Raw genomic sequence first — 25,331 nt, 5'->3', positions numbered from 1 at the left:
CACTCATCCCAACTCCAAAGTGCATTCAGCCAAGAGGAATCAAAAGATTTCCAAATGTGTAAAGCGCTTTTCCAGGTGGTGGTTCTTTCTTCTTAAAATACTGCTGAGGGGCTCCACTTCATTTCTACCTTGCCTGCCTGACTTGCACATCTTTAACTGTAGAACCTCAGTTATAAGTTGCTTTTGGACGATGAAGATTTTAATAGCTTTCTCAGTTGCTTATATTTATTTCCCGGAAGCTTAAAAGTAAAGTTGATTCAAAGAATGGCTTACAGCCCCGCAGCTGCATGCACCTCGCACCCCAGCTGCGGGAGGGTTACCACGGAACAGACCACAGGGCCAGCGGGGAACCAGTCTTAAAAAGGGAATTGCAGTTTCTTCTACATTCCTCTCTCTGCTGAGATTGTCCTTTCCTGGGCATAATACGGGAGGAGGTTATAACTTCTGGAAGTGAGGCATTTCAGTAGAATTGCTTCTACATGATATAGCTTTTTTTTTTTTAATTGTAGCACAATAAAAATGTTGGCTGTGGTGGGCTGCAATAAATCATTCAGGTTTAAATTAGTTCATTTTAAATTATTCTTTCGATTATACAACCAAGAGTTCTTTTATTAGATGGTAACATAATCAATCTCAGCAGTTATGCAGCATATGATTGTTATTATCTTGTTATTAGTTCGTGACACTGTTGAAGCAGTGAAGATCTTTCCTAATGTTCACTAATTACTGGAATACTTAAAAAATGTAAGAGCCTTCTGCAAAGGCAGTTAAAGGGCAATGGCAGAGTTCCTTTAGTGTCAGTAGGCTTTCGGGCAGACCTCAGGCTGATATTATGCTCAGTTTAAACACAGGGATAAGCGGAGATGCACAGTGCAACGTTCTGAGGGTGTGCAACAGTGCTGCACTTCCCCCTCTGGATTCCCATCAGTGAGAAGATAAGTCGTCATCCACTTTTGTATCCTCTTTACTTTTGGATATCCCATCTGGATTGGGAAGAATAAGCACGTGCTTTTCTTATGCATGCTTTTGCGCTATTTTTGCTTTATCAGTAAAGGGTGATAATCTTGTCTTCTAAATAACAAGTCTTTTTATAGACATGAGCTTTGAATAAACTGGTATCAGAAAATAATGTGATTTCTAAACGTGGGTCTCTCACAAAGCCTGAATGGGGAACAAACTAGTGTTTGTTAGAATGACAATGAGAATTGCTTCTAACAACTTGTCGATATTTCTTCAAGAATATCTTCAAATCAAATCTAATTTGGAGTCAATAGTTTAATTACTAACACAGTGCAATTCATGATGAGACAGTTCATGTGCTGTCATAAAAACAGAAAGAGAATTTCAACTGCAGTCTTTCTATAAGGTGTTCATTAAAAATGCTCCATAAAGAGAAAAGTATGGAAGAAACATTTATTTCCGTGGAAAGAAAGGGGGAACAAAATAAAGTCACTTCCCAAAGGAAAGGGATTTTTTTCTATGACCCATTGGGAAAGAGCTAAGAAGCAATAGTCATCCACCTGCAGGGTGAGGGCTGCATCAGTGTTTTGGCACACAGTTTGCCACAAGAGAGAAACTCAGACGATTGATACTGGGCTCCTGCCTGGTGATGTGCATGAAACAAATTGTTGGCCTCATCCCAAGTCCACGTAAGTGCCCAGAAGCTTACAAAAGCAATGCAGTGACAGTGTAGGCCATGTAATTCTCTGCGAATGCTCAAGCATCAGATTCCAGTGATCTTTTGAAATGAGAGGATCACAGCACACAGTTGCTCTATTATCCCAAAGAGGGTGATGTCCATCATGTGGTCACCACGAGGTGACTCCCAGTGTCAGAATTCCATCACAAAATAAACCACTTGAAACTGTTTATTAATAATAACTCTTCCTCCAAAACCTTTGTGTGCTCTGGGAATCTTCTGCTTCATGTTACTTCTTCAGGAGAGGGTTGGATTATAATTTTTTTGTATGCTTATTTGGCTAATGTCAGAGGACAGCAGGAGACTTTACACGCAGATGAATACTATCATCCTGCCCTAAATGCTTTTTGTTATTTAGTCATTTTTCTCCTCCACCCACCTATGCCTACTCTTATTCTACATATCATTTCTGATAAATGCTTCTTGTTTGAGATGTCTTGGGCCAGATTCAAAAACAGAAACAGAAATGCAGTTAGCAATATCCACTCTTCATCACTTAAAGATCAGTTTGGGGGTGTTATTGAGTGATTACAGAGGAAATTTTCAAATTTCTCTATTCAGAAAAAGGTTGGTTCAGCTAAACATCATGTGAGAAGGGCCTCTGCCCTGCATCCGTCACACACATAGGTACAAAGCCCTCTGCCAGGCAGGTGCTCACAGAGCTCTCAGCCCCAAAGCCAAGAAGCTTCTTGGGTTTCGGAGGGGAAATCATTGGGGCTGTCAGAGGGCGCCAGGACAGTGTAGATGCCTGTGTGTGACTGTGGTACCTCCTGGCACCAAGCTGAGACCAGCGTCAGGCCGTTTGTTCCTCCTTGCCCTGAGCTGAGGTCTAACAGTTTCCTTCTTAAAAAATGCAGATGATTGTACTTCACACTACAGGTTTGCTACTTAAAAGCAGATAAATACTGAGCAGGAAAGCCACTTACATGGAGAAGTTCTTCAAAATGCTTATTTGTAATGTTCTTTGTGGAGGTGCTCCACTGAATCTTTCTGTGTGACTGTTTTCCGTCTTTATGAGGGAATTCACTTCCCATACTTTGTGAATCCGTACAGTTGGTTTGAAACATTAATTTTTGAGGAGAAAGAAGCAAGCAGTTATGAGAAGGTTTTGTACACAAAATTTTTAACAACTACGTAAGAGTTAGAAATTCCGCAGGTCAGATGCATTCCAAATACTATTATACTTAAAAGCTGCTGAGATATTCCATACCTGGAAAACTTATCAAGCTACAGCATGCCAAAGAGCAAAAAGGTCTCCTCCCACCATATACTTTAAGAGCAAAACTGCGAGTCACTATGTACATAATAGAGACAGGAAAAACACTGTCCCTGATAACCTCTGTTTTCTTCTAGTCCTGATCAGCATATTCTGTCTTGCAAATATGCTGTTCAAATGTACTAAAACTGCATTTATTAGGAATGTAGTGACAGTGACAGTGAGATTGGGAGTGAGTCAAGCTCAGATGAGGAGCAGAGAATTACAACAAGAGTTTATCGACGGCGCTTGATTCTGAAGGTATTTTGTGATTTGCATTCCTGAGGCGACGTTGGCATGGGTGTGGGTTTGGACTGCTGTGTCAGAATGTCAGTTTTGGCATACTGGAGTCTCTCTGGTAGTGTGCTTTCCATTGCCTGTATGTATTTATAACCAAACGCTAGGTGGCCTTTCCTTTCTTAACCCAGAGGTTTATGGTTGTCTTCTGGTGGAAGACAACTGTGCTGCATGGCATGTTGTATCCTCCACTGCCACCGTTTTGCATGGCATCTTAAAGACTACAGCTAGATGCAGCACATTGGTCTGATGTAGAGCAAAATGAATCACAGACAGATATGGGTCACAATTTTTTCTTTTTTTCTGTTTTCCTAAAAAAAATTTAAATTACAAGTTAAAAACTTGCAGGAATTTACATGAGTGGGATATAGGAGTGTATGAGCCATGTAGTCTGGTTGAAACTTGCGGTCCTAAGTGCTTAATGTGTTCTGGAAAACCTCAGATGATCCCAATTTCAAACCTACCAGAGTTAATAAGAGTCTTTGCATTGTGTTCAGTAGACTTTATTTAATACATTTATTTACAGCACAATATACTTTATATACCGATAACAATGGTATAGTCATATAAATAATTGCTTTTGCCCTCATATTTTTCCTTGGACGGTCATATAGTATGGTATTATTTGCTTATAAATAGCATATAGCATAAGAAAATAATTCTGCATCGGAAACCATTATGTTAATCCCTCAGTAACTTACAGGATTTATTAGATTCTTATTAGAAAATCATGTAGTCAAGCCATGAAAAAGACAGCCAGCCACCATAGTGCTATTACAGCATTAGCTGAGTTTACCTAAGATACCATTGTTACTTTAGGGATGATTCGTGACACTCTGATTGCACATTATATTGCTGTTATTCGCATGCTGTGTGGAGAAGAGTATGCATACAGGCACTGCACCTCTTGTATAACGTGGATGGCAGATAGGCTGCTCTGTGCAGCTGCTGATCTCTCCGAGATACAGACACTTTCGGAAAAGGCAGGATGACATTTCTGACTGTCTTCACCCTCAATTTCTTCAGTATACCAGTTGTGCTCCCATTTGGGACAAGGCAGGAATTGCAAAAATGAGCTCAGTAGAAGGGAATATTTTGTCCGATATCTCATCTTTACAGGCGGAACCTGCTGCTTTCCAGCAAAGGCCCTGGGCAGGTTGGGGTATAAACCTTCATCAGTAATTCCCTCTGCAGATAAGACGTGACTGGTCAGAAATAGGAATGTGGTTTCTGTTTTCGAACGGGGCAGGCAGCCTGTGGGCGATTACAGACCCTCCGATGCTGTAAGTGCGTTTCTGGTAAGGCATAAAGTATCTGCGTGCTGAAAGTTTTAAAGGCTGCACAGTTGGCTTGTGGCTGAGGTCCCCCACCCAATTTACGTGTGAACTATTTTAGTGTCCGCTGGTTTGGAGTCAGGAAATGTCGGAGTAGAAAAGAGAAAGTATGTAAAAAGGCAGCCTTCGCTTGCTTTCCAAGTACGTCTGCTGCATTTAGAGAAAGGCACAGAAACTCGTTTTTAAATGTGGGGGTATAATTTGGGGTTGAACTTTTAACAGAGCAACAGTAAAGCTGCGTATATAGTGGTGTAATCCGCAGCCAGCGCAGATGCAGTCAGGAGGCTGTGCATGGTGAGTGGAGGCGGCTGAACCTGCTCTCTTGGGAATGTGTCTGACTGAACTTGATTAGAGGTCTCTCGATTAGAAAATAAGTGTGATACTTTGTCATTTTCAGATGATTTATGGCTTCTTTTTTATCCCCCACTCTGCATCTCAAGACAAGCTTATAACAGAACAAGAAAAAATTTCAAAGCAGCGATCAGGCCTTTTAGAGAAAGAGTTTGATAGTGGAAACAACCATTTCAATAGGTACATTTTGATCACGTAAAGTTCCTGAAACAGTGGTATGAAACGGAAGAATCAAGATTTAACATTGTTAGGGATCTGGACTTTAATTGCTGCACGTTCCTGAGAGCAGAGGTTCAGTTGGGGTGAACTGAAATCACCGCAGGAGGAACGGCTCCTTGTCCAGGAACTCACGATATTGTGCTCAGAGGCATGGAGCAACGCACTCAGCCTGCAAAGTAAAAATAACACCCGTCTTTCTGCCGCAGGGCCCCAAGCAGCGGTCGGGAGCGGCAGGCTCTCTCCTGCCAGTGCCCGAGTGCCCAGCGAGCGCGTGCCGTGCCTGTCTCCACAGCCCCGGTGCCCTCTCTGAGGCTCACTTTGAGAGGGGCTGGCATTGCTTCCATGGAGCAGTAGCAAGAGGGGTATCAGGGTCTCCTACTTCTGTGTGTTCTGAGAGTCCCAGCTAGCCAAGTAGTTGTTAAGAAGCGCTGCAGAGTAGAAGGCAGGGAGATTTTCCCCTCTGGCTCTTCTGTCCCACATGCAGCAAGCGTGTCTCACGCTGATGATGAAATGCCCCAGTGCTTTTCTGCGGTCACACCTGGACCATGGGAGCACTTATCCCATACTGTCTTATGTTTATGGTTACTTAGGAGCCAGCCCTAGAAATCTTTGTTGAGTTTGCATTCTCTGGAATAAAAAAAATATTTTGAACATCTGAAAAACCTGTACACAGGCTTCATGAATGGATGGCAGTGCTGTGCCATGCCCTGAGCTTGCTCTGCCGGCTTGTGCCAACAGCAGCAGCGGGGAGGGGTTGAGGGTGCACTTGGAGGCTCTGCTGGGCAGAGCTGCATATCGAACCTTCATTGTTTTACAGTAGAGTATATTCATTGCTGCCTGCATGTTGCATTACAAGCAACAGAGGTACTCACATAGCCTGCAGGGATAAAGTTTGGTAACGCCAAAACCTTGAGGATATTGAGTCCTGTGGAAAAAAGGCTTTGCCTATGTGACTCCACAGCTACTGGCAGGGCTGAATTGCTTCATTACCTTTGTTCTCCTTCCCTAACTTGTTTTTCCTTTCCGTGCCATTCTGCATTATTGCAAACACTATTATTTCTGTTTAACTGCTACCTTAGCTCTCTGTCCTGGCCCAAATATGGAGAAAGGCTTTTCTCTCCCCCAGAGGTATTTTCCCAGCAGTCCGAGAGCTGAGTCCTGTCAAGTGTTCATCACTCTCAAGAACATTCCCATGGGATTTAGCACTTCAGAGGGGTGAGCCCATAAAACCAGACAAGCAAGGACTGATGCCCTTGATGTAATAGGATCGTATTCTAACCTCAAGGTAGTGCAGATGTTTGTGTTTTTGCTTCCTTTCCCCTCTTCTGTTCACGGATTGATGGGACGAGGCATTGCAAAAGAAATGGGGTTTTATGGTAGCACAGGAATGTGAGCAATTTACACACAAGGGAAAAATAAGAGTGCTGCCACAATGTGCACATTCAGAGCCTGATCCAAAGCTCCTTTTATTTGGTCATGACAGAAATCAGTGTCTAATATTTCATGCTTTTTCAGAGGTTGTTAAATCTTTCATGGGTACAAATTTTTGGCAAAAACTGTTTAGTAAGATTCTTGCCAAAACGTTTATGGTAGAATTTTGTAATGGAAAATAAAATAGATTTCTAAACAGGGGTGGTTCAAATCTGATGTCATTTTGTATCTTGTACTTTTGTTATTTCTTGCCAATTTTTATTAAAGATTTATTTGTGTCTTCCCATGCATTTTGCCCATGAAACCCCCCATTACTGATTGCGGAGGGTTTGGTTCAGCCTGCACTGGAGGAGTGGCGTGGCAGCCTGAGCAGCGGTCTGTCAAAAGTAGAACCAGCAGCTTTCATGATCCTATTATGCAGAGGAGACTTATTTATGGAATGTGAAAATGTGGCCATCCTGTAGGTGAGAATAATTAAGGGCCTGTGCCCCACGTAAAGCACATGGGAAGCATGTCCATTTGTGTATTCAGCTGGGCGCAGCCTCTCCACTGCTGCGGTCCCTCCCAGGCTGGAAGAGCTGCAGAATTGCTCTGCTCTGTAAGCGCCCTCACCCCGTCTCACCCCGGGAGGGACCGGCAGGGTGGGAGCTGCTGGCCTCACTAAGATAACACAGAGGTGAAGTGAAACACAGACTCCAAGTGCTGTTATAAGGTCTATTCATCATGTTGTCCTCCATGCAACAGGCAACAGACCTATGACCCAGCTCCCAGTATCGGGCAATACTCTGCCCCATATGCAGCACTGTTCCTTTCAGGTCTCATTGGCTTGCCTGGTGGTTTGTTGGGGTTTCTCGCCGCCCCCGCCCCATTATGGCTTTAGCAATACATCTGCAAACAAGCAAGTACAGACTCAGCACAGGCGCAGGCAGAGTGGTGGCATCTGATTAACAAGGTCTCCCTGAGCAGGCAGAACTCACTAATGAAAATGACCTCAATGAAAGATGTTTGTTTCTACTGCCACTGCCACAGAGGCTTGAGACCCCAAGGAGACCGAGGCGCAGCTGCTGTTTATGCATTACAAGAATGTGATCTCGAGCCTGAAAGGATTATGTCTTGATGGTGGCTTTGGCCGGTAAGGGAAGAGGTCTGGGCGCTCTGCACAGCTCCTGTTCCCATTGCAGCATCGCCCCTGGTCTTTGGCAAAATTAAATATTTAGGATCTTTCCATCTTTCTGTCTGCCTTTAAATTTCTTTTTATCCATCTGGGTAAGAGACATCCAGCCACACCTTTTTTCTCCACCGTTACAATAACACTGGATGTATAGGAGGAATAAAAGGGACTATTATCCCTCTAGTAACAAAACAAACATGAAAGAAAACCAGAGCTCTGACAAATCTGCAGTGAACTTTGGCACAATACTGCAGCACTGACTGTATAACTCCATTTATCTGGAGGTCCCTGGGAACACCCATAATCTGCAAATAACTGTTAGGAAAATCAGTGGAGCTGGCGGAAGACTTTGAGGAAGCTGCTCTTTGCTTCTCCTGCCCTGGAGAGCAGCAGAGAGAGGATACCAGCTGGTTTTGGCAGGACTACGCTCCAGCGAGCAGGGTGACATTAAAGCACTCTGCTTTGCAAAGCTTCCTGGCATGTTCTGGGGCTGAGGCTTGCAGACCGCAGCCTTTGTATGGTTTAGTCCCAGGGATATAACCGAGCTTCCAGTAATCGCGGTATTAAGTTTTCTCCCTGCCTTTCTAAAGCTCTTGGTATTGTGACAGTGATTTCGACTGGTCAAGGGTAAAATGAAGCCCACATAAGTATGATGCAGCAGAAAGAATTTTATTCTTTCGCTGTGACGCAGATGCATCAGCTTTGTGTTCAAAAACAGCTTTTGTTGACAAGGTCATCTAATGTGCCATTCTAAACCAAAGCTGGTTTGAGATCTGACAAGTAAAACTGCCAGTGGGTAAGGGTTTTTTTTCCTAGCAAACATCCATCTTTCTAACTGCATAAGATTAGAAACATCAGTAAATCAGATCTACCTCCTGCCAATTGTGAGCCCTCCTGCAATTTGTTTAACTACCCACCAGCAAGAGAATTGTGAAAGCTGGATTCACGCGTGCTGACTGCTGAGTATTTACAGCTTTTATCCTTAAACTGTGCTTAAAGGAGCATGTAGCTAATTAAAAACCAGGATTCACCATACCTTTAAAACTGTATTTTCTTCCAAGAGACATCTTTCAGTGCATCAATACATTTTTCATTTCAAAGCTGAATCCAGTAATTCTCACTAATTTATTTTAATGAACAACCATGCCCATAGCAGCAGTAAGGAGTCAAAGGACCAGTACACGCAAGCAGTATTGGCGTGCCAGGTAGTCTGGTGACCTTGCTATTGGCCACGTTGGTTTATTTCTGTTTTTCATGGATTTTATTGTAGTGGCTTTGGAGATCCTATTCATGAGAGGGAACCTCTCCATACCTCTGGGCTCCATGGGGTGGGAGGGATGTCTGGGCCAGGCTTCCCTCCTGTCCCTTAGGGCATTACGCGGGAGCCTGCAGCGGAGTCTCTGAGCCTACAGGTGGGAGGCCAAGAAAGAAACTGTGCAGCTAGTTCCCCATCTGCTGTGCTTCTGATTAAAGTATCACATCTCTGGAATCAGTATTTCCCCCTGTTTCATTGTGGCTAGGAAACCCCACAGGTTTCAGTTCCCAAAACCTTTACCCAGTCATCGCCCCCCTGCCGCAGCAGCCGTCCCCGTGCCGTTCTCGTTTCTGCCCTCTCTCATGAGAAAGGAAGGAGCAGGCTGCATCGTTAGGGCCCTGCTCACCAGGGGGACCAGTCTCTTACTTCCCTTCTCTTCCTTCTCACGGTGCTTAGGCAGGTTTATAATTTCTCCTTCCCTTGACCCCTCAGCAGAGTCCTTCTGGGGTATGAATGGAGCCTGGGCTCCATCTGAATGTTTCAGCAGCTGTTTTTTCTGCTGTGCTTCTTGTAGGGATGCCTGTGTGTCTGGGCTTGGGGACCTCAGCTAGGTCCCTTCAGCCCCAGGGTATCCCAGATGCATGACCTCGTCCCTACACAGTGACATCCGCCTGGCTGTGGAGCCTGCCCTTCTCTTGGTGATGCTTCCTGAACCATCAAAGTTCAACAAGTTTCACAGTTTATATATAGCCTGTGAAAGCATGGGGAAAAAAAGACATGTAAAATGTCTGAAACTGTTAAATTACTTAATGATCAAGCGGTGATTTCGATACAGCTTTCAATATGAAATAAGCAAAAATTCTGCACTTCTGAATAATGACAAATGCTGACTGGGGGCTCGGTTAGCAGCAGAGCTGTGCTCTGCTCTTCGGTGAGCCCCTCTGGCTTCTGCCTGCTGCAGTCCCTCTAAAGCGAGGGAAGTGGAAAAGCTTGGCTATAGAAAAGACCACAAATGGCTTGTAAACAAAAGGAAAAGTTTATTTGGTTTAGAGCTTAGAAATAGCATACAAACCTAATGTTGGAATGTCTATATTGAAAAAGCTGTGTTTGTAGAGAAACCGGTTAAAAAAATAAACAAGGCATCACTATATTTGTTCATTATAGAACCTTGCCAGGAGCTTATGTAGACAACTATGTAGCATATAGACCACAGTAAACAGGAATTATATTTGCCCTGTGCTGCTTAGTGTGTGGAAGCATTATGAAAGCTTGATGTTGAGCTCTTATAATCTCATTTCAACTATTCTTTTGTTGTTAATATTGATACAACATGTTTTATACAATGTTTCTTTCTGCTTCCTCCCTCTAGTTGCCATTTTTTCCATAGTGGGTTGAGGGTGAGGGGAGAAGAAAGTTTTAAGGATTTTGTTGTTTGTTTGTTTAAAGGTGGTTTGTTTTTTTACACGTGGAAATTTTTCATATGTAGTGCAGCTACACTATGATTATATTTATTATAAGAAACAAATAAGCACAGACTATGGATATTTTTGAACCATCAAATCCAGTGCTTGCTTCAGCACCCAGGTTTGGAAACATGACTTTACAAGGTAAAATTGTCCAAGTTCATCTGGAACGTAAGTTCATGACTGCCAGCTAGCCTTAGGCTCTAAAGCAACATCATTTCTTTATAATTTGAACAATAATTCTTGTAGTGGTATTAAGTCACTAGCACAGCAGTTAGGAAACTGCTAACTGCTTATTTATGCTGGTTCTATAAATTACTGGTACTACAAGAAGCCGATCTCAGTAAGTTGTGCACCAGGCTGCCGAGGTTCCTCGGCAGGTCAGCAGGCGTTACCGTGCCGGGAAAAGTGTCACGTAAGATACCTTTCTCCATTTTGTAAATGCTGAGGAGTCTTGTCTTTTGTGTGTGCATTTAAGATCTTGTGTTTAGTGAGCTACAGGCAGAGCTGTCTTTTTAAATCCCAATTTTCCCCCATGTTATTTTGGAGCTACAGGCAGAGCTGTCTTTTTAAATCCCAATTTTCCCCCATGTTATTTTGGTGTTAGACCATGTTTCTGTGTGTGCTGGGCACTGAAAAGCTGTGAAAAGCTAATGGATGTCTGACTAGAGATTATATCATCATGAATTTGTGCCTCCATCTCATAGGACTCAGACTGACCGCAAGATGATTTGTTGCCCAGAGAGCTTCATGTCATGAATTAGTTAATAAGAGCAATGTGCTAGAAGCTCACTACAGGCTTTAAGGACACATTCTGTAGAATAAATGCACAGGTATTGGCATGCTAACTGAGCAAGGCTTTCATACTCTTTGTGTGACATACAGCAAACTGTTACATAAAGTTGAAGCTAGCATGTGCTTGTTGCTTGGATTGGTGTGGAAATATGTGTGGGTTTGGCAGAATGTAGGCTACATTGCTAATCTTATAACACGTTCTTTAGGGTGAGGAAGCAAAAAACATTCCTGGTGAATCTGTAACAGAGGAACAGTTTACCGACGAAGAAGGCAACGTCATCACGAGAAAAGTAATCACGAATTACATCACTGCTCTGAATCTTTGCATTCAAGTAACTTCTTTTAACATACTTTCTCCCTTTAGAAGCTAGGAAAAAAAAAAATCGATACTTTTCATGTATTGCTTCCCACAGATCACCCGGAAGGTAGTAAGACGCGTTGTTATCCCCCATGAGAGGAAAGTTGGTGAAATGGTAATGGAACGGGGACTACCAGGAAATAACAGTAGATGCAGAGGGTTGTTTTGACTGCTAGAAAGTGCTGCTAAAGGGCTGGAGGTTTGCATTTAACAAGAAGCCTTGGCAAAGTGTGGTGCTTGCAGTTATTGACAAGTTGTGTGTGTGGGTAAGGGGGCAGGGGTCTCTCTTTGTGCTGGCTGCGGGCAGGGGCTATGCCAAGGGGGCCCGGCTGAGTTCTGTCGGCACAGAAGCATTAGGGTCTGTTTCTGCATAGCAGACAGCAGGTTGAAACCATAGGTTTGAGGCCTGTTTTGGGCCATCAAGATGAGCCATGTTTGAGGGTTTGGTTAAGCCAAATTTGTGCCTTATACCATAGGTGTAGTGTGTTGCTTTTTCACCAGCCCAAAGGAACAAGCCGCAGTCTGGTCCCCACCGGCCTCTTGCTCATCTGCCTAACACCCCTGTGCTAGTGACTAAGGGTTTGCAGGGTTCAGGGGAACATGAACATACCCAAGCAATGGTATCCTTTACAAGCAAGCACCAAGACAGGATTTTGTCCCGCGCAATTAAAATCGGAAGCCCTTCTGCAGAGCCAGACTGTGCCCAGCTTCAGCACCCTCAAAAAGAAAGGAGGACAGCAGGAAGGGCAGGCCTGTTGTGCCCCAGCCCCTCTTGCCAGGGGGCTCCGGGCTACAGCAGGCTGTGCCTTGGGCTGTCCTCTGTCCCAAGAAGGCCTCGGGGGTATGGGCCCCACCTCTGGAGACAAATGGCTTCAGGGGAGCTCATGCCTTGTTCCCCAGTGCATGGCCCCGAGAGGTCTGTGCTCCAGTAAAGTTGTCATTGGGGTTAATGGAATTTTTCTCCCAGTGAAAACAGATTCAGAAACAAACAAAGATAACAAATGCTCTTTATCTGCTGGTAATAAAAAAGAAAAAAAAAAAAAGGGGAGGGGGGGCAACACAGAAATAGGAAAGTTGAAACAAACATATTTCCATCCCCTCTTTCATAGTCCTTTATCAGGGAAAAAATAAATCCTGCCCAGCAAAGGGGAAACATTTTCAATTTGCTGCACCAGATTAGATTAGTTGGAAACTACAAATAGTTACAAATACATCAATGCAGATCACCCGAGGGGTAAATTCTGCCGATAACCACACATAAACAGATGCCTTTCTCTGATGTGAATGAGGCTTGTGATTACTGGAGTATTTATTTTTAGATGATTATTGAGCTACTTTTAATGAGCAAAGATGAACTTTATTTTGGGGTTGGCTGTTTTAAAGACATTGAAACCTGCACTGCTTGTCACTGTCATTGGTTTTACTTCTATGCTGCTTCGGTCGTGATTTTTGCTGGCTTTCTTCCTCTTCCCTTTATTCCATTACTAACCTGCTCACTTTAAAGCACAGACATTGTGAAACATCATAACAGCAGCTGTGGCCTTTGCTGTCAGAAATATCCACCGATCCCAGCTAACCTGGGACACTGGTTGGGAAAGGTGATTTTCCGTGACGGTGGTGCTGAATCCCACTGCAGTTGATGGCAGGGACTCTGCCAAGGGCTGCCATCCGGGCACTCCAGCCCAGGGGTTGTGCTGAAATTGCAGACCTGTGTTTTCTACTTGAAGATGATATTTCAGGCCTGTGCTTTTGCAGCTCAGCAGAGTGGATAAGTAGATTGCGTGTATCTTTTAAATGAAGTGTTAATGTGATTTAACTGCTTTTTACTTATCCTGTTACAGCAAAATGTGGAGTCTGTTTTGGAAGCAGGTTTATAATTACGAGCACTCTCTGCAGACTATGGTAATGTTTATGCTTTTCCTTTAAAGCAGGGAGAAGCTTATAAGGTTAAGACAAAGAAAGAAGTCAGACACGTGGAGAAGAAAAGTTACTCATGAAAGCTGAAAGCCGACCACGGAACGGTCAGTGTGATCAATTTTCTTCCATTGCTAAAGCCTTTTGCCAGCGCAGCACAGCGCGGGGGCTAGCACCTGGGCTGCGCACCTCTGCTACCTTGACATTGCTTTTGACCTGCAAAGCTGAATAGGTGGCCCTTGATCTTGTAAGTAGAAAATGACCTTGAGTTCATGTTTAGAAACTGAGCTTTACTGCTTGGAACATAGAGCAAAGCAATACTGAGGCATGTGTAAAATTTTGGGGAGTTTTACAAAGTGTAGTGTTTGTAATCCACGGCACTTTCTACTCCTAAAAGTCAACTTAAACACAAATAGTGAAGGAGCTGCACACAAGTAAATCTTCTGGGAGTGGAAGGCTTCTTCCACTGTCAGGCATGTGATCTGAGGGCAGTTATGCAAGTCAAAGTCCTTGTAAGAGCCAGTGAACTGTCTCAATATTTGCCAACATAATCCTTACCAACTGTTTCTTGTGAATTTTATTGATCCAGCCTTAATGATTGTAACAAAACAGCAGCTGACAGTATAAGGCCTTCCCAAACTAAAACCAAATGCGCAGACTAAGACACCCTGGCAGGGGCTCTGTAACAGCATGCCAGAGCACCGTAAAGCCAGAGGCTGCTTTGTCTCGATCACATAGCTATAGTCACACAGCAAATATGCCCGTAAACACGGGAGGAGCCAGTCTGTGTCTATCAATGCTGGTCGGTCAGTCTGGTCGGGCTTCAAGTGCATGTGTTTACCATGTTCACGTCTTTTTTTCTACTCAGAAGTGTTCTTAGCTTTGGTGGGGTTTAGGAATTGAGCAGAGGAAGAGTTTATGAAGTGCAAGTCTACGTGTTATCCTTTTCCTATGCATCTGGTATGGGATTGACTGTAGGATTTAAGAACAGGATAAACAGGACCTGGAAAACATACTGGATAGTGATGCAGAGTTAAAGGACAGAACCAGAGTCTCTCCTGAGTCACTAGTCCCTTCCGACTGCTGCAGTGTAAGGTTGCCCTCAAAGCCACCTGGCCGTACAGGCTTTCTGTGGGTGTCAGTAGCACCATTTGAGACCAGCGGCACTCGGCATGTGGGATCTAGCTGAGGCTTTATGGGATCAAGCCCTAAGGAGCGAGCTCTGCGAGGCAACTGCATGCTTTCAGCATCTGGTAAGCCCCTACTGTGTCCACCTAGCACAACCCCCGAATCCTGCTTTTACTGAGAGCCCTCTCACGTGGGCTATTAGGATAATATTGCTTCACATGGCTTGCTGCTCAACATACTCATAAAATATTTAATGTTTTGAAAAGGGAGGTGGTTCTTTTGACACACCTTTCTCCTTCATGGAGCTCAAGGATACAGTAGGAAAGCAAGCCAAAAGATGGGGCTGCTTGTGTGAAATTGTGTCCCAATTTGGCTCCTGTGCTTCTCCACTGTCAATCTGCAAGGGGAAAACAGTGGAAATTTGTGAATTTGAGGGCACTGAAGGCAAGATGGGGCACTGAACCCTATAAGCAGTGCAGATAAAGAGCCTGTCGGCACACAAGCATGATGCAACACACACTGGGGATAAGGGAGAAGCATTTAATTTTAAAATAAAATGGCATTAGGAAGGCAGTCCTTGCCTAATGTAGGAAACATATTCTAACCTTCAGAAAACCAGAGTCTAAGTTCCTCAGAACCAGATTTGCTCCCATGACCGCTGATGCATTTCTCCTGTGATTTCCAGTAGGCTTCTTCCGTGCTAGAGCCCCTGAGGAACTCAGAGAGTCTTCCCTAGATAATAAACCTTTGCTCAGGGGAGATGAATCTCTGTGGTCCAAACTGTGGTATGATAAACATGACCAAATGCACATCAAGTAATTGTGAGCCCAGTCAAAAGCCTATTGAAAACATTTCATTGTAATGCAGAAGTGGATGTATTTGCACAGACAGGGGATTCTGATAGAAACCAATTTGTTTCTTGATCACAAAAGACAAGGAAGTCCTATTTGGGAGGTAGAGGTGTTGCTTTTCCTTTGAACTTTTGAAAAAAATCACGTTAGCTAGATTTTGCTGTAAAAATGTCTTTGTCACCATTGCAAATAAACCCATTGCGAAACATAGCCTGAAAGCAAAAGCCAACAACTTTCACATGCAATTCTGCAGGACGGCACTGTACAAGCTGGCGTGACTGCTGCAATGTGAATAGGCGGCTTCTAGCAGCATGATAGATTTATCACAACCATAGATGTGGGCAAGGACAGATTGTTTTAGCACAGGGAGAGACCATGAGCACTCCTGGGGAACGCGCGTGGACCTGTGACCTGATTAGTAAACAGGCATGTCCATGCCGGCCTGAATCCCGCAGGCGCTGCGCAGGCCGCGCTCCCAAACAGGCTTCCCTGTGCCCAGGTGCTGGGGAGCCCGCAGGTCTTCCAGCTCCCGTTTGCCCATGTGTTTGTATTTCTGCTTCCTGCCTCCCTGCTGCAAGGCATCGCTGTTGTACAACAGATGTAACAAACTTGTTGTCCTTATGCGCATGGCTGCATGACTGTTTTTGAATGGGCGAAAGAGCAGGAGCTGGACCCCCTGTCTCCTTGGTGCCACTCAGGCAAGCCAGGCGGGAGATGGATGGGGCTGCTCCTCTTCCTCGCTTTGTCCTTTGCCAAGCCTCCTAAAGGCTGGACTGCGCAGTCCTGGCTCTCCCGGTCACGTTCCCCGAGCAACTGGCAGAGGTGGATGTGCAAGGAGTGCAGGTTTTCCACCACTGTGAGTATGCTTGTGAACAATAAACAAAAACGTGCTGTGAAAGCAGCAGCGCACTTGTTCTGGAGATGATGCTATTTCTTCTGCTATAGGTAGTAGCAATTCCTTGTCATGATTGCATCTGAGGAGCTGGTACTTTGTTTGGGGTGATGAAATGCAGCGTGTTGCAAACGTATTTGTAAATCAGTTCACGAGCAACGAGGACATCTGCAGCTGCATTCTCCCTTCATGCTGGGAGCTCGACTAATGTCGTTACCTACCTAGAATGTGTGTGATTTATTCTATTGCAGAATTCCATAATGCCAATTAGAACTTTTCTGTTTAGTCAGGGAAAGGCACGGAATTGTTTCTAACGAGATATTCTGAAATGATTTGTGCTATCTTTTCTTTCCACAGAACTGTGTGCTTTTACTGCCAGTATTCTAGAGGGACACTCACAGAAGAAAAATCAACAGGAATTAAACATTCACCTATAAAAGTGTGCGTGTGTTTGCTGCTTCCACACATTAACCGCATGGTTTTTATGCAAAAACAAAAACAAACAAAAAACCAAACAAAAAAAATTAATTTAGCATGAGCCAATTTACAGAGCATGGAAATTCACGTTCATTCACAGGATTGGAGGGTGCGCAGTGACCAATGCAGTGTATATACAAGATGCCATGCTGTTAACAGCTTCTCTCAAGCAGTTTGATGTCATCTCAAAAGAAATAAATTCCTGTGGCCAGAGAGGACGTACGAAGACTAAATGGTTAAACTATGGAAAGACACTAAAATTACTAAAATCCACAACAGCTCGCCTTATTTTTCTTGGACCCAAACTGTCAGGGTATAAAACACTATTTGTTTCTTTTTTAAACATCAATAGTTTTGCTGTAAATAAATAACACTGTATAAATTCTAACAAAATAGAATAAATGTTGATAAGGCACTGCCTTTTCGATCACAAACAGAATATTGCAAATGCATTGAGCAGGCTAGGTGTCTCAAACGGCTGCACCTACAGGGATATTCTGGGTGTATCTTCACAGATTCTTGTATATTAGCAATTATAATGTTTGTATATGCAAAAACGCTAGCTTGATTTTAAAAAAATCTTTAAAATCTGCTGCAAATTTAAATGATTCCCAAAATGAGGAATTCTGTAGTTCTGTGAAAATTTTTCTTCAGAGTACTAATATTTTGATGCATGTGTTTCACCTTATTTTGATTAAATCTTTTCCAGTTTTGCAAACACTATACCGCAACATGAAAAATAAGATTTTATCTGTAAACACAAAGCCCTTCATCTAATATTTGTTGCTGTTGCCAATTTTTCAATGAAATGACCTAAAACCCATAACATATACAGTAGTTGCATTATGGGGAGGGGGGTGCTATCTGTTCTCGCTTTATAACGGGGGTAATGCTTGCAGCTTTAGAAGTGGGTTGGTGCTCTAAGGAGCACAAGTTTGGGATATTTTTAAATGAACTGAAGAGAAATTATTAGCTAATAGACTGGCAGCACGCTGTAAAATTATTACTGTATTGTGTACTGGCTATAAGATGTAGAATCTTTCAGTAAGCCAATCATCTGTAATCATCCTAGCAGTGTAATATTAGGTTGTTAAGGCTGCTGTGTTTTAAAGGGCATTTTTATTTGGGTTTTGGTGAAATACTTTAATTTGTTGATTATATTCATATGGAAACAACATTCATTGATAATAGCTCTAATTACATATGTATGAAAACAACAAACACTGGATGATCTAGTTGATTATTTAAGCATAAAATAAATTGTGTTAAAACTCTTGGATAACGTGTATTTGGCAGTGTTCTTGTACCCCATGGATGTGCAGCTTGGCAAGGCCAGCCATTAACCACCCCTAGCTTTTTGCTTCTTCTCCTCTCCTTTCTTTTTTCTGATCCACCTCCTCGTCTTCCCAGTGTGACGGGCCATCGCTTGGCAGGCTGTCTCCAGGTGGGGGGAATGGGAAGAAAACACAGCAGCCAGCACATCCTCAGCAAAGCTAAGGAGACCCACCTCCCTGGGATGCAGGAAGCTCCTCGGGCGTGGGGAAAGGACCTGCGCAACAGGGGTATGCGCAGCCTCTTCTCCAACACGTGTTGACTCTCGACCTCCTCTAATTTCTTTCGCCCCATTGAGAACCAGGAAAAGCACTATGAAAAGCAAGTTTTCTCCCAGCGTCTATCAGTGAGACCAATAACCAGCTCACTGCAGATGATGTAAATAAAGTGTACATCTCCTGTATATTGCATGCACTTCCTGTATATTATAGGTGGTGGACCACTATATATATAAAATGTTGCCAAAACACGGTTTTGTTGGCAGCATCAATACACGCTCACTGCTCTGGACTGCAGGCTTCTGCTCGGGTGCAATAAATACATTTTATTACTCAGGGTTCAGTTTTACCTAGCTCTCAAGGCAACATGAAGACGATGTATTTTACCCCAGCTTGGCACCTGAGGAAGCACCGCTGCTACAGATCCAACTCAGTCTGCTGCTTGGTATCTGCCGACCCGAGCAGGAGCCGGTCCTCACCTGGGGTCAGTCAGCAAAGCTCTGCTGACTGCCGTGAAAAGCACGTGGCTTCAGGAGAGTGTACCAGGTTGGTTTGTTAGTGCTTCCGAGTTACTAGGGCTGCCAGATTTTGAAGCAGTGGCAGTAAATGAAGTGATTTTCATGATTTTAGCAGCCAGCCAGTGTTGCAATGCATGCTTTACCTAGGCCAGGACACTGCTGGTACAATGCTGGTGATTCTGGTCCCTCTGGTCTGGAGGGCAGATGTCACTTAGGCCACTGGAGAACAAACACATCTTATTGCAGGGCACAGTCCAACAGCAGCGATTGTACTCCTGGAGACCTCGCTCTCCCGATGCCTCCCTCTCGCTCGTGAGTGCCCACATCAGCTGAATGAAAAAGAATGTTTTTAGTAAATGGTGTGTGGAAGTATATGCTTAATACTATATGCCAATTTTAAAGCTGGAAGGAAAGGCTGTGGTGACCCCCCAGCAGGAAGGCAGGAACAGCACTGTAGAAGAGCCTCACTTCACCTCTCGGTAACAGCTCCAAAAGGCAGCGTTTCATTTGACTCATCTCTCTTCTCTGCCCGGTCCCTTGTTAGTGCCTGACGCTGACAAGGAAGAAAGCTGTGTTTGTACTGGGAACGGTAATCCTGGCAGGCAAAAGCTCTCTTTATGCAGACAGAAAAGTGAGGTTGCCTGTGCAGGTAGCAGAGGTGTGTAGGGGAGTCTCAACAGATCTGCTGCTGGTGGTGATTTACGTGGCACCTTCAGGCTCAGGGAATTGGTCCTGATGGTGACAGCAGCTGTGACTAGCTGCTGGCTCACACTGAGGCTCCCAAGGATGCTTTTGCAGCAAGGCCCAGCCACGGGTAGCGCTCAGCGCCTGAGCAGGCTGCGACCATGGCAGATGCGCCTCTCGGGCCATCTGGGCCAGCACAGTCAGGGCCCCCACCGCTGGCCGGTCCCAGTCCTCCCTTCAGCTCCTGCCGCACAGGCCGGCCGTGTCGCCGCTTGCTGCCTCCCGTGAAGCTTTGATACAATGGAGATGGTGAAAGTTGGAACGGGAACTCTGTAGCTAAATTTGCAGAGTTTAAAATTTCACATTAATTGTTGCAGAAAGAGGGTTTTCTGGGTGTTGGTTTGTTTAGCACTGAATGTATTGATTCCAACAGTAGCTCAGGATATTTGGGAAAAAAAAAAAGGTTGAAGCATAAATAGTCATTTGGGAATGAAAACAGAAATCTTGCCAGTACTAGCAAACAGTGCAGACAGCCCTGGAGTGAGTGAGGGCTTTACCTCTAACGTGCGCTTTTGTCTTCTTTTTTCATGTTTTCTCCAGTGAGAACATTACCCTTAGAGGCAAAATTGTAAGTCATGGGACTTTCATTGCATCTATTAAAATAAACTTGATTGCTAAATACGGTGTTCTTTTCATCCTTTTGATATTTGTTTTAGCACTACCTAATAATAATGCTGCAGAGTATCCTACTGTACTTTTTCCATTTCTGAAAGAATATCAATTACATTTTATTTGTGGCCGGTAACAGTTTTAATGTCAGAAATTCTAAGAACTCCCGTAGTGCAGAGCTGACATTAGTGGGATAAATGGCAGTCGCTTGCAGAATCGCAGCGCCCTGCTAATTAATGCTAATTTCCTGGAGGGGTTGTTTAACACAGGCTTTGTCTGTAGCATGCACTGTGCAGGAAATCGAGATGTGCTCTACCAGGGGCTGCTGCAGCCTGGAGTGTGGGGCACGCGCCCCCAGAAACCTCTCCATGCTCCCTATGGAAGGAGTTTATAACCGGGGCTTCTTTGGGATGCACGCCAGAGGGCTGGGGGTGGGCTGGCTGAGGCTGGTGCCCGGATGCTGGGCAGGGTATCGGCAAGGGGCTCGTTTGTTCTCCTAACTCCGTGCAGGATGTATGAAACAGCTACCACTGACGCACTGCAGCCTTGGCCCTGTGGTTGTGTGCCGGGATTGCCAAGGGGCAGCAGGGGGTGGGTGCAAAGAGGACCTCTGTTTTCAGGGCAGATCCCACCAAACCAGGGCTGGAGGAGGAAGAGCTCCCGGCTCAGCTTCTCTCTAAGTGCCCGGAGTGAGCAAGGGAGGGAAAACACAGTGATAGTGAGGAGGAAAATATTCTTGCTTCACTGAAAGCACAGCAGTTTTCTGATGGAGATGCAGGTAGAGAGGGGGAAGAATGGAAATTTAGACCCAGCCTGCTACAATGCGCTTGACATAAAAAATAGTCCTTTACTGGGAGAGAAAAAGGTTAGTGAAGGACAGAAAAATGAGCTGCTCAAGAAAAATCTATGTACGTGCCACATTTTTCATAACTGCTGATGCTAAAAACAGTATGCTAATTGTGCATGGCTTTATTTATTTGACCCTAAGTCCTGGAGGAAGGCAAAGATTTATAATAAAAGTTTTATTGGTACTTTTCCCATCACACTAATGTTCAATTATTGAGAGGCATTTGGGCTATAAAACAGCAACGCACAGCGATCCCCTGTTCGCCAACTTCCTTGGAAGGCTGCCAGAGGCTAGATATCGTTACAGCACGGCCAGACCAACAGAACCAACCTAGTACGAACTCTGAAAAAAATTCCCTGGGAGAACAAGGATACACAAGCAAAGCCCCAGATCTGAAGATGCGTTAGCTACTGGGTGGCTACCTAGTACGAACTCTGAAAAAAATTCCCTGGGAGAACAAGGATACACAAGCAAAGCCCCAGATCTGAAGATGCGTTAGCTACTGGGTGGCTACCATGCGGCACATTTTCATAGTCACATACTTTACCCTGCCCAGAGACTTATTTTCTGATACAGGTTTCTGATTAAATAACTGGTCAGAAAAGCAAAGCAGCATGGCATTATTTTCACCTGAATTGCTTGTTAGAAAACATGTTTTATCCTGCATCGATAGACATCTTAATCCACAATATCAGTGAATTGAGGGTTTCTCTGTTCATACAAGTATCTTTCAAATCGAAGTTTCTCCCCTTCAACAACCCTTCCACAATGGCACTCTCCACATATGCACTCCATTTGCCCATTTGAATATTCCCTTGTATACAAATCACAATTTTTTTTAACACTGCTTCAGTGTATTTTCCTAGCAATATTTTCCATTAATTACATTTTAATGAAACTTTGTCTTTCCTTTATTTTTTTTCCCCCTCTATTTCAGTTGGGTACTCTGAGTACTGTACAGAATTCTTCCTAGGGTTAATTAGCTTCAGTTGGTCTTTTTCTCTTCAGTCCCTAACTATTGAATATTTTAATAAAACTGTATTGTTATAGAAGGTCTTCTGTCTGATGAATGGACTTCTGCGATTATATTAAGGATTACATTAAATGTCTGAACATACCTCTTCTAACCCCTCATGCCTAGCAATGTATTTTGTACAAATATTTCTACCGTTGATGTGAGTTTATGAAACAGTGTTTCTAATTGCCCATTACCGCCTGTAATGATGATTTCCACGAATAAAGCCCTGCCTTTTTATTGCTTCTTCTTGACATGAGTCTGCTCTGCTATTATTACAGTGCCGGTGACATTTTGAGAATCTTTACTTGGACCAACACCTCCCCTTTGCCCCCTTTTAGTTTTGCATTTATTTTTTGTACAATAAAAAAATATTGGGGCAAGGAGGATGGGGACCTCATCCTGCAGGCGCTGTGGTGGGGACAGGCTGGTGGTGGTGGCTTTTACTGCCAGGCCAAGTCCGTTGCCACCTGTGGTGGGGACAGGGCCCCGGCAGCGGTGCCCCGAGCAGCCTTGCAGCCAGGCGAAGCCACGGTGCGGGGGCAGCCTCCGCTGCGCGCCCTAAGCCTTTAAAAGGGGGTTTTGCTAATTGTGCTTATACCACATAGTTATACTTTTTAATTGGTTTGGTTAACATCTTACAGATGTGCTAAGCATGCGATTTTTTTTTCTGGGGTGCTAATTAGGATAAAATTTTCTCTCCCTGTTTAATCTATTAATTTGGAGTAGTTGGCTGTAATTGTAATTAAATATGCGGGCGCTACTTTTTAAATGACTGAAATGGTGTTATGACAAGAAGGATGCCGATTTAAACATCAAGGGCCCTTGAGTTTTCCTCCCACTCCCCCACTGACTCAGTGTTTGTCGTTGGGCAAGTACCTCAGCTCGCTACCTCCCTTTTTTGCCTTCCAGGGCTATCGTGCGAATTAATAAGATAATGTTTCAGCACGGCTTTGAACTGGAGAGTGCTACAGAAGTGCCAAGCTACAATTTATTGTTATGAAAGCCAGCGTGCTGGCTGGGAGCGACACCTCTGATGCAACCCCAGCAGAGAGGCACGGTGAGGCAGCCGGGGGTAAGCTCCCCTCTCGCCTCCAGACCTCGGTGTCTGCGGCACCTTCAGCCCGCTCTAGAAACCTCCTGCCTCCTGCTGAAGGCGGCACCAGCAGCTGCGTGGTGTGACCCTGGGGATGCAGCCCCTGGCTCAGCCGACCCAACTCAGTCGCTGAATTGAGGATGTTGCCTGCACCTCCCAGCCCGCGCTCAGGCTAGTTTTGGTGTCTGAAGGAGCAGCGGCCACATCCTCTGGAAAATTATAACGCTCCAAATCAGCAAAGCACTTAAGATTAACATTGATAGGTCTGAAGAGTGGCTTAAGGTTAAGCATGCCACGGGGCTTGCTGGGTAAGATTAGCCCAGAGCAGATGCCTATTTTGCTGATGCAGGGTTTCAAAATATTTAGGCCTTGATGCAACAAGGCACTCAGACGTGAGCAATGGGGCACTGAAGGCAATGGAAATAACCGGCTGATCAAAGCCGGGCAGCTGAATGAAGAAAGAACATTAAGTTACAAACCTGTTTGTTTAGAAATGAGTTTGCTTTGATGAGCATGTGTGCATGTGGACAGAGGCGGCAGAGCAAGCTGGCTTGCCTGCCGTCACCAGTGCTGCGGAGTGTGTACATGAAATAACGCTTCCTCACCGCCCCGCTCTGTTCAGCCGGCTTCCCAAATACCAGCAGACCTATTTAAAAGCAATTCCACTGAATTGTAACAACCTGTACAAAACACTGCTCATTGTTTGTTGAATCCTGTTTTAATCTCTTGGGCTTTTCATCCTGAAGCCTGCGCTGGCGGAGAGGCTCAGCCTGGGCACTGCTGTGGGGCAGAGGAGCCAGTGGCCGCCCCAGGCGGTGGGGTTTGTCTGCTCCTCCCTACCCAGGGGTCCCTGGGGGTTGCTGGGGAGGCATTTGAAGAAAGCACTGAAAAGCTTTCACAGGACCTCATGGACATCATCCAGCTGGTCTGTGGAGACCTGTGTACCTATAGCAGCATCGCTGGATGCCGACACTCTTTATGTTTTGGGAGAAATGCCGCCCTAACGCCAGCACTGCAGGGGGGCGCCCATCTCACACACACACCCCCTCCCCATTTTGAGCTGTTTGCCTGGCAGCATAATGGTGCTGGGGTCAGACACACGGCCAGGCATTGCGGGAAATAGTACCCGTGTCTGAAAACCAGGAATGGCCCTTTTACCGCGTTTCTTGTGATTAAGAGACCAAAATAAAATGACCTGCATTTATATTCCCAGGCAGGCAAAAAGAATAATTACTTCACAGAGATGGAATTCCTCCATATATTATAGCCATTAAAAAGAGTAAAATTTGAAATTTGCTGTGGCGCGGAACCAAAAGGTAGTGCAGTTAGAGATAATGAAATCCCTACTTGCCATTAACGGAAAAATTACTGTTGTTAAAAGACCCCTTCATAAATAATTGAGAAACCAATTATACAGTCGTGGTGACTAATTTATCCAGGAGCAATACGGACCACGTTATGCCATATAATGAACGGCGCGTACGCCCCGTTACATCTCACTACAACTTCCTGCCTTTATTCGCCTGCTCCACAAAGAAATAATAAACAAGAAGAAACTCGCGCACATGTTATATCAGAAAACACGTTATCTGAAATGAGAGATGGGCATCAACGTATCTTCATTTGAAGCAGTTTTGTGGCAGGATGGAGGCCTGAATTAACATGTCGCTTTGTGTCTGGGCCATGAAGGGGAGGGGGACTGGGGACCGGGGTGGCCGCTGTACTCACCCTGCCTGGGCAGTGCCCGGTCCCGGGGGGCTGGAAGCGGCTCTGCAAGGCCAAGGGGGTCTCCACAGCCGGGCCTACAACTCCAGGCACAGGGCAGGCCACAGCGGCACGAAGTGACATTTTCTGCGGGCCGCTGGCGGGACCCCCCCCAACCACGGCGGGCGGCGGTGCCGGCGTGGGCCGGCAGGCGGCGCTGTGGGCGGGCGGCGCAGGGCGGGCGGCCTCTCTTGGCGCGCGGGGGAGGCCGCGGCGCCGGCGCGCGCGGCGGGCGCCGCCCCCTGCTCGCCTGGCGGCGCGGCGGCGGCGGCGGCGGCGGGCGGGAGCGGCGGCGGCG

General features: G+C 45.0%; 1 protein-coding gene across 1 annotated transcript in view; it reads left to right on the top strand.

The window, feature by feature from the left end:
- Positions 1–18,203, top strand: part of ANK3 (ankyrin 3) — a gene marked incomplete at its 5' end in the record, with an annotated part of 210,121 nt that extends 191,918 nt beyond the window's left edge. Inside the window, 5 exons of the mRNA XM_082486798.1 lie at positions 3,117–3,215; positions 11,477–11,560; positions 11,684–11,743; positions 13,557–13,649; positions 16,771–18,203. Of these exons, the coding sequence (XP_082342924.1) occupies positions 3,117–3,215; positions 11,477–11,560; positions 11,684–11,743; positions 13,557–13,625 (312 nt within the window). The 3' untranslated portion in view covers positions 13,626–13,649; positions 16,771–18,203. The remainder of the gene's footprint in view (positions 1–3,116; positions 3,216–11,476; positions 11,561–11,683; positions 11,744–13,556; positions 13,650–16,770) is intronic.
- Between the last annotated feature and the right edge of the window lie 7,128 nt (positions 18,204–25,331).

This window comes from Vanellus vanellus, assembly GCF_965231255.1.
Source record: "Vanellus vanellus genome assembly, chromosome: 7".
NCBI lineage: Eukaryota > Metazoa > Chordata > Aves > Charadriiformes > Charadriidae > Vanellus > Vanellus vanellus.
Note: the sequence above shows the minus strand (reverse complement) of the source record. Positions and strands in the feature narration are given on the sequence as shown.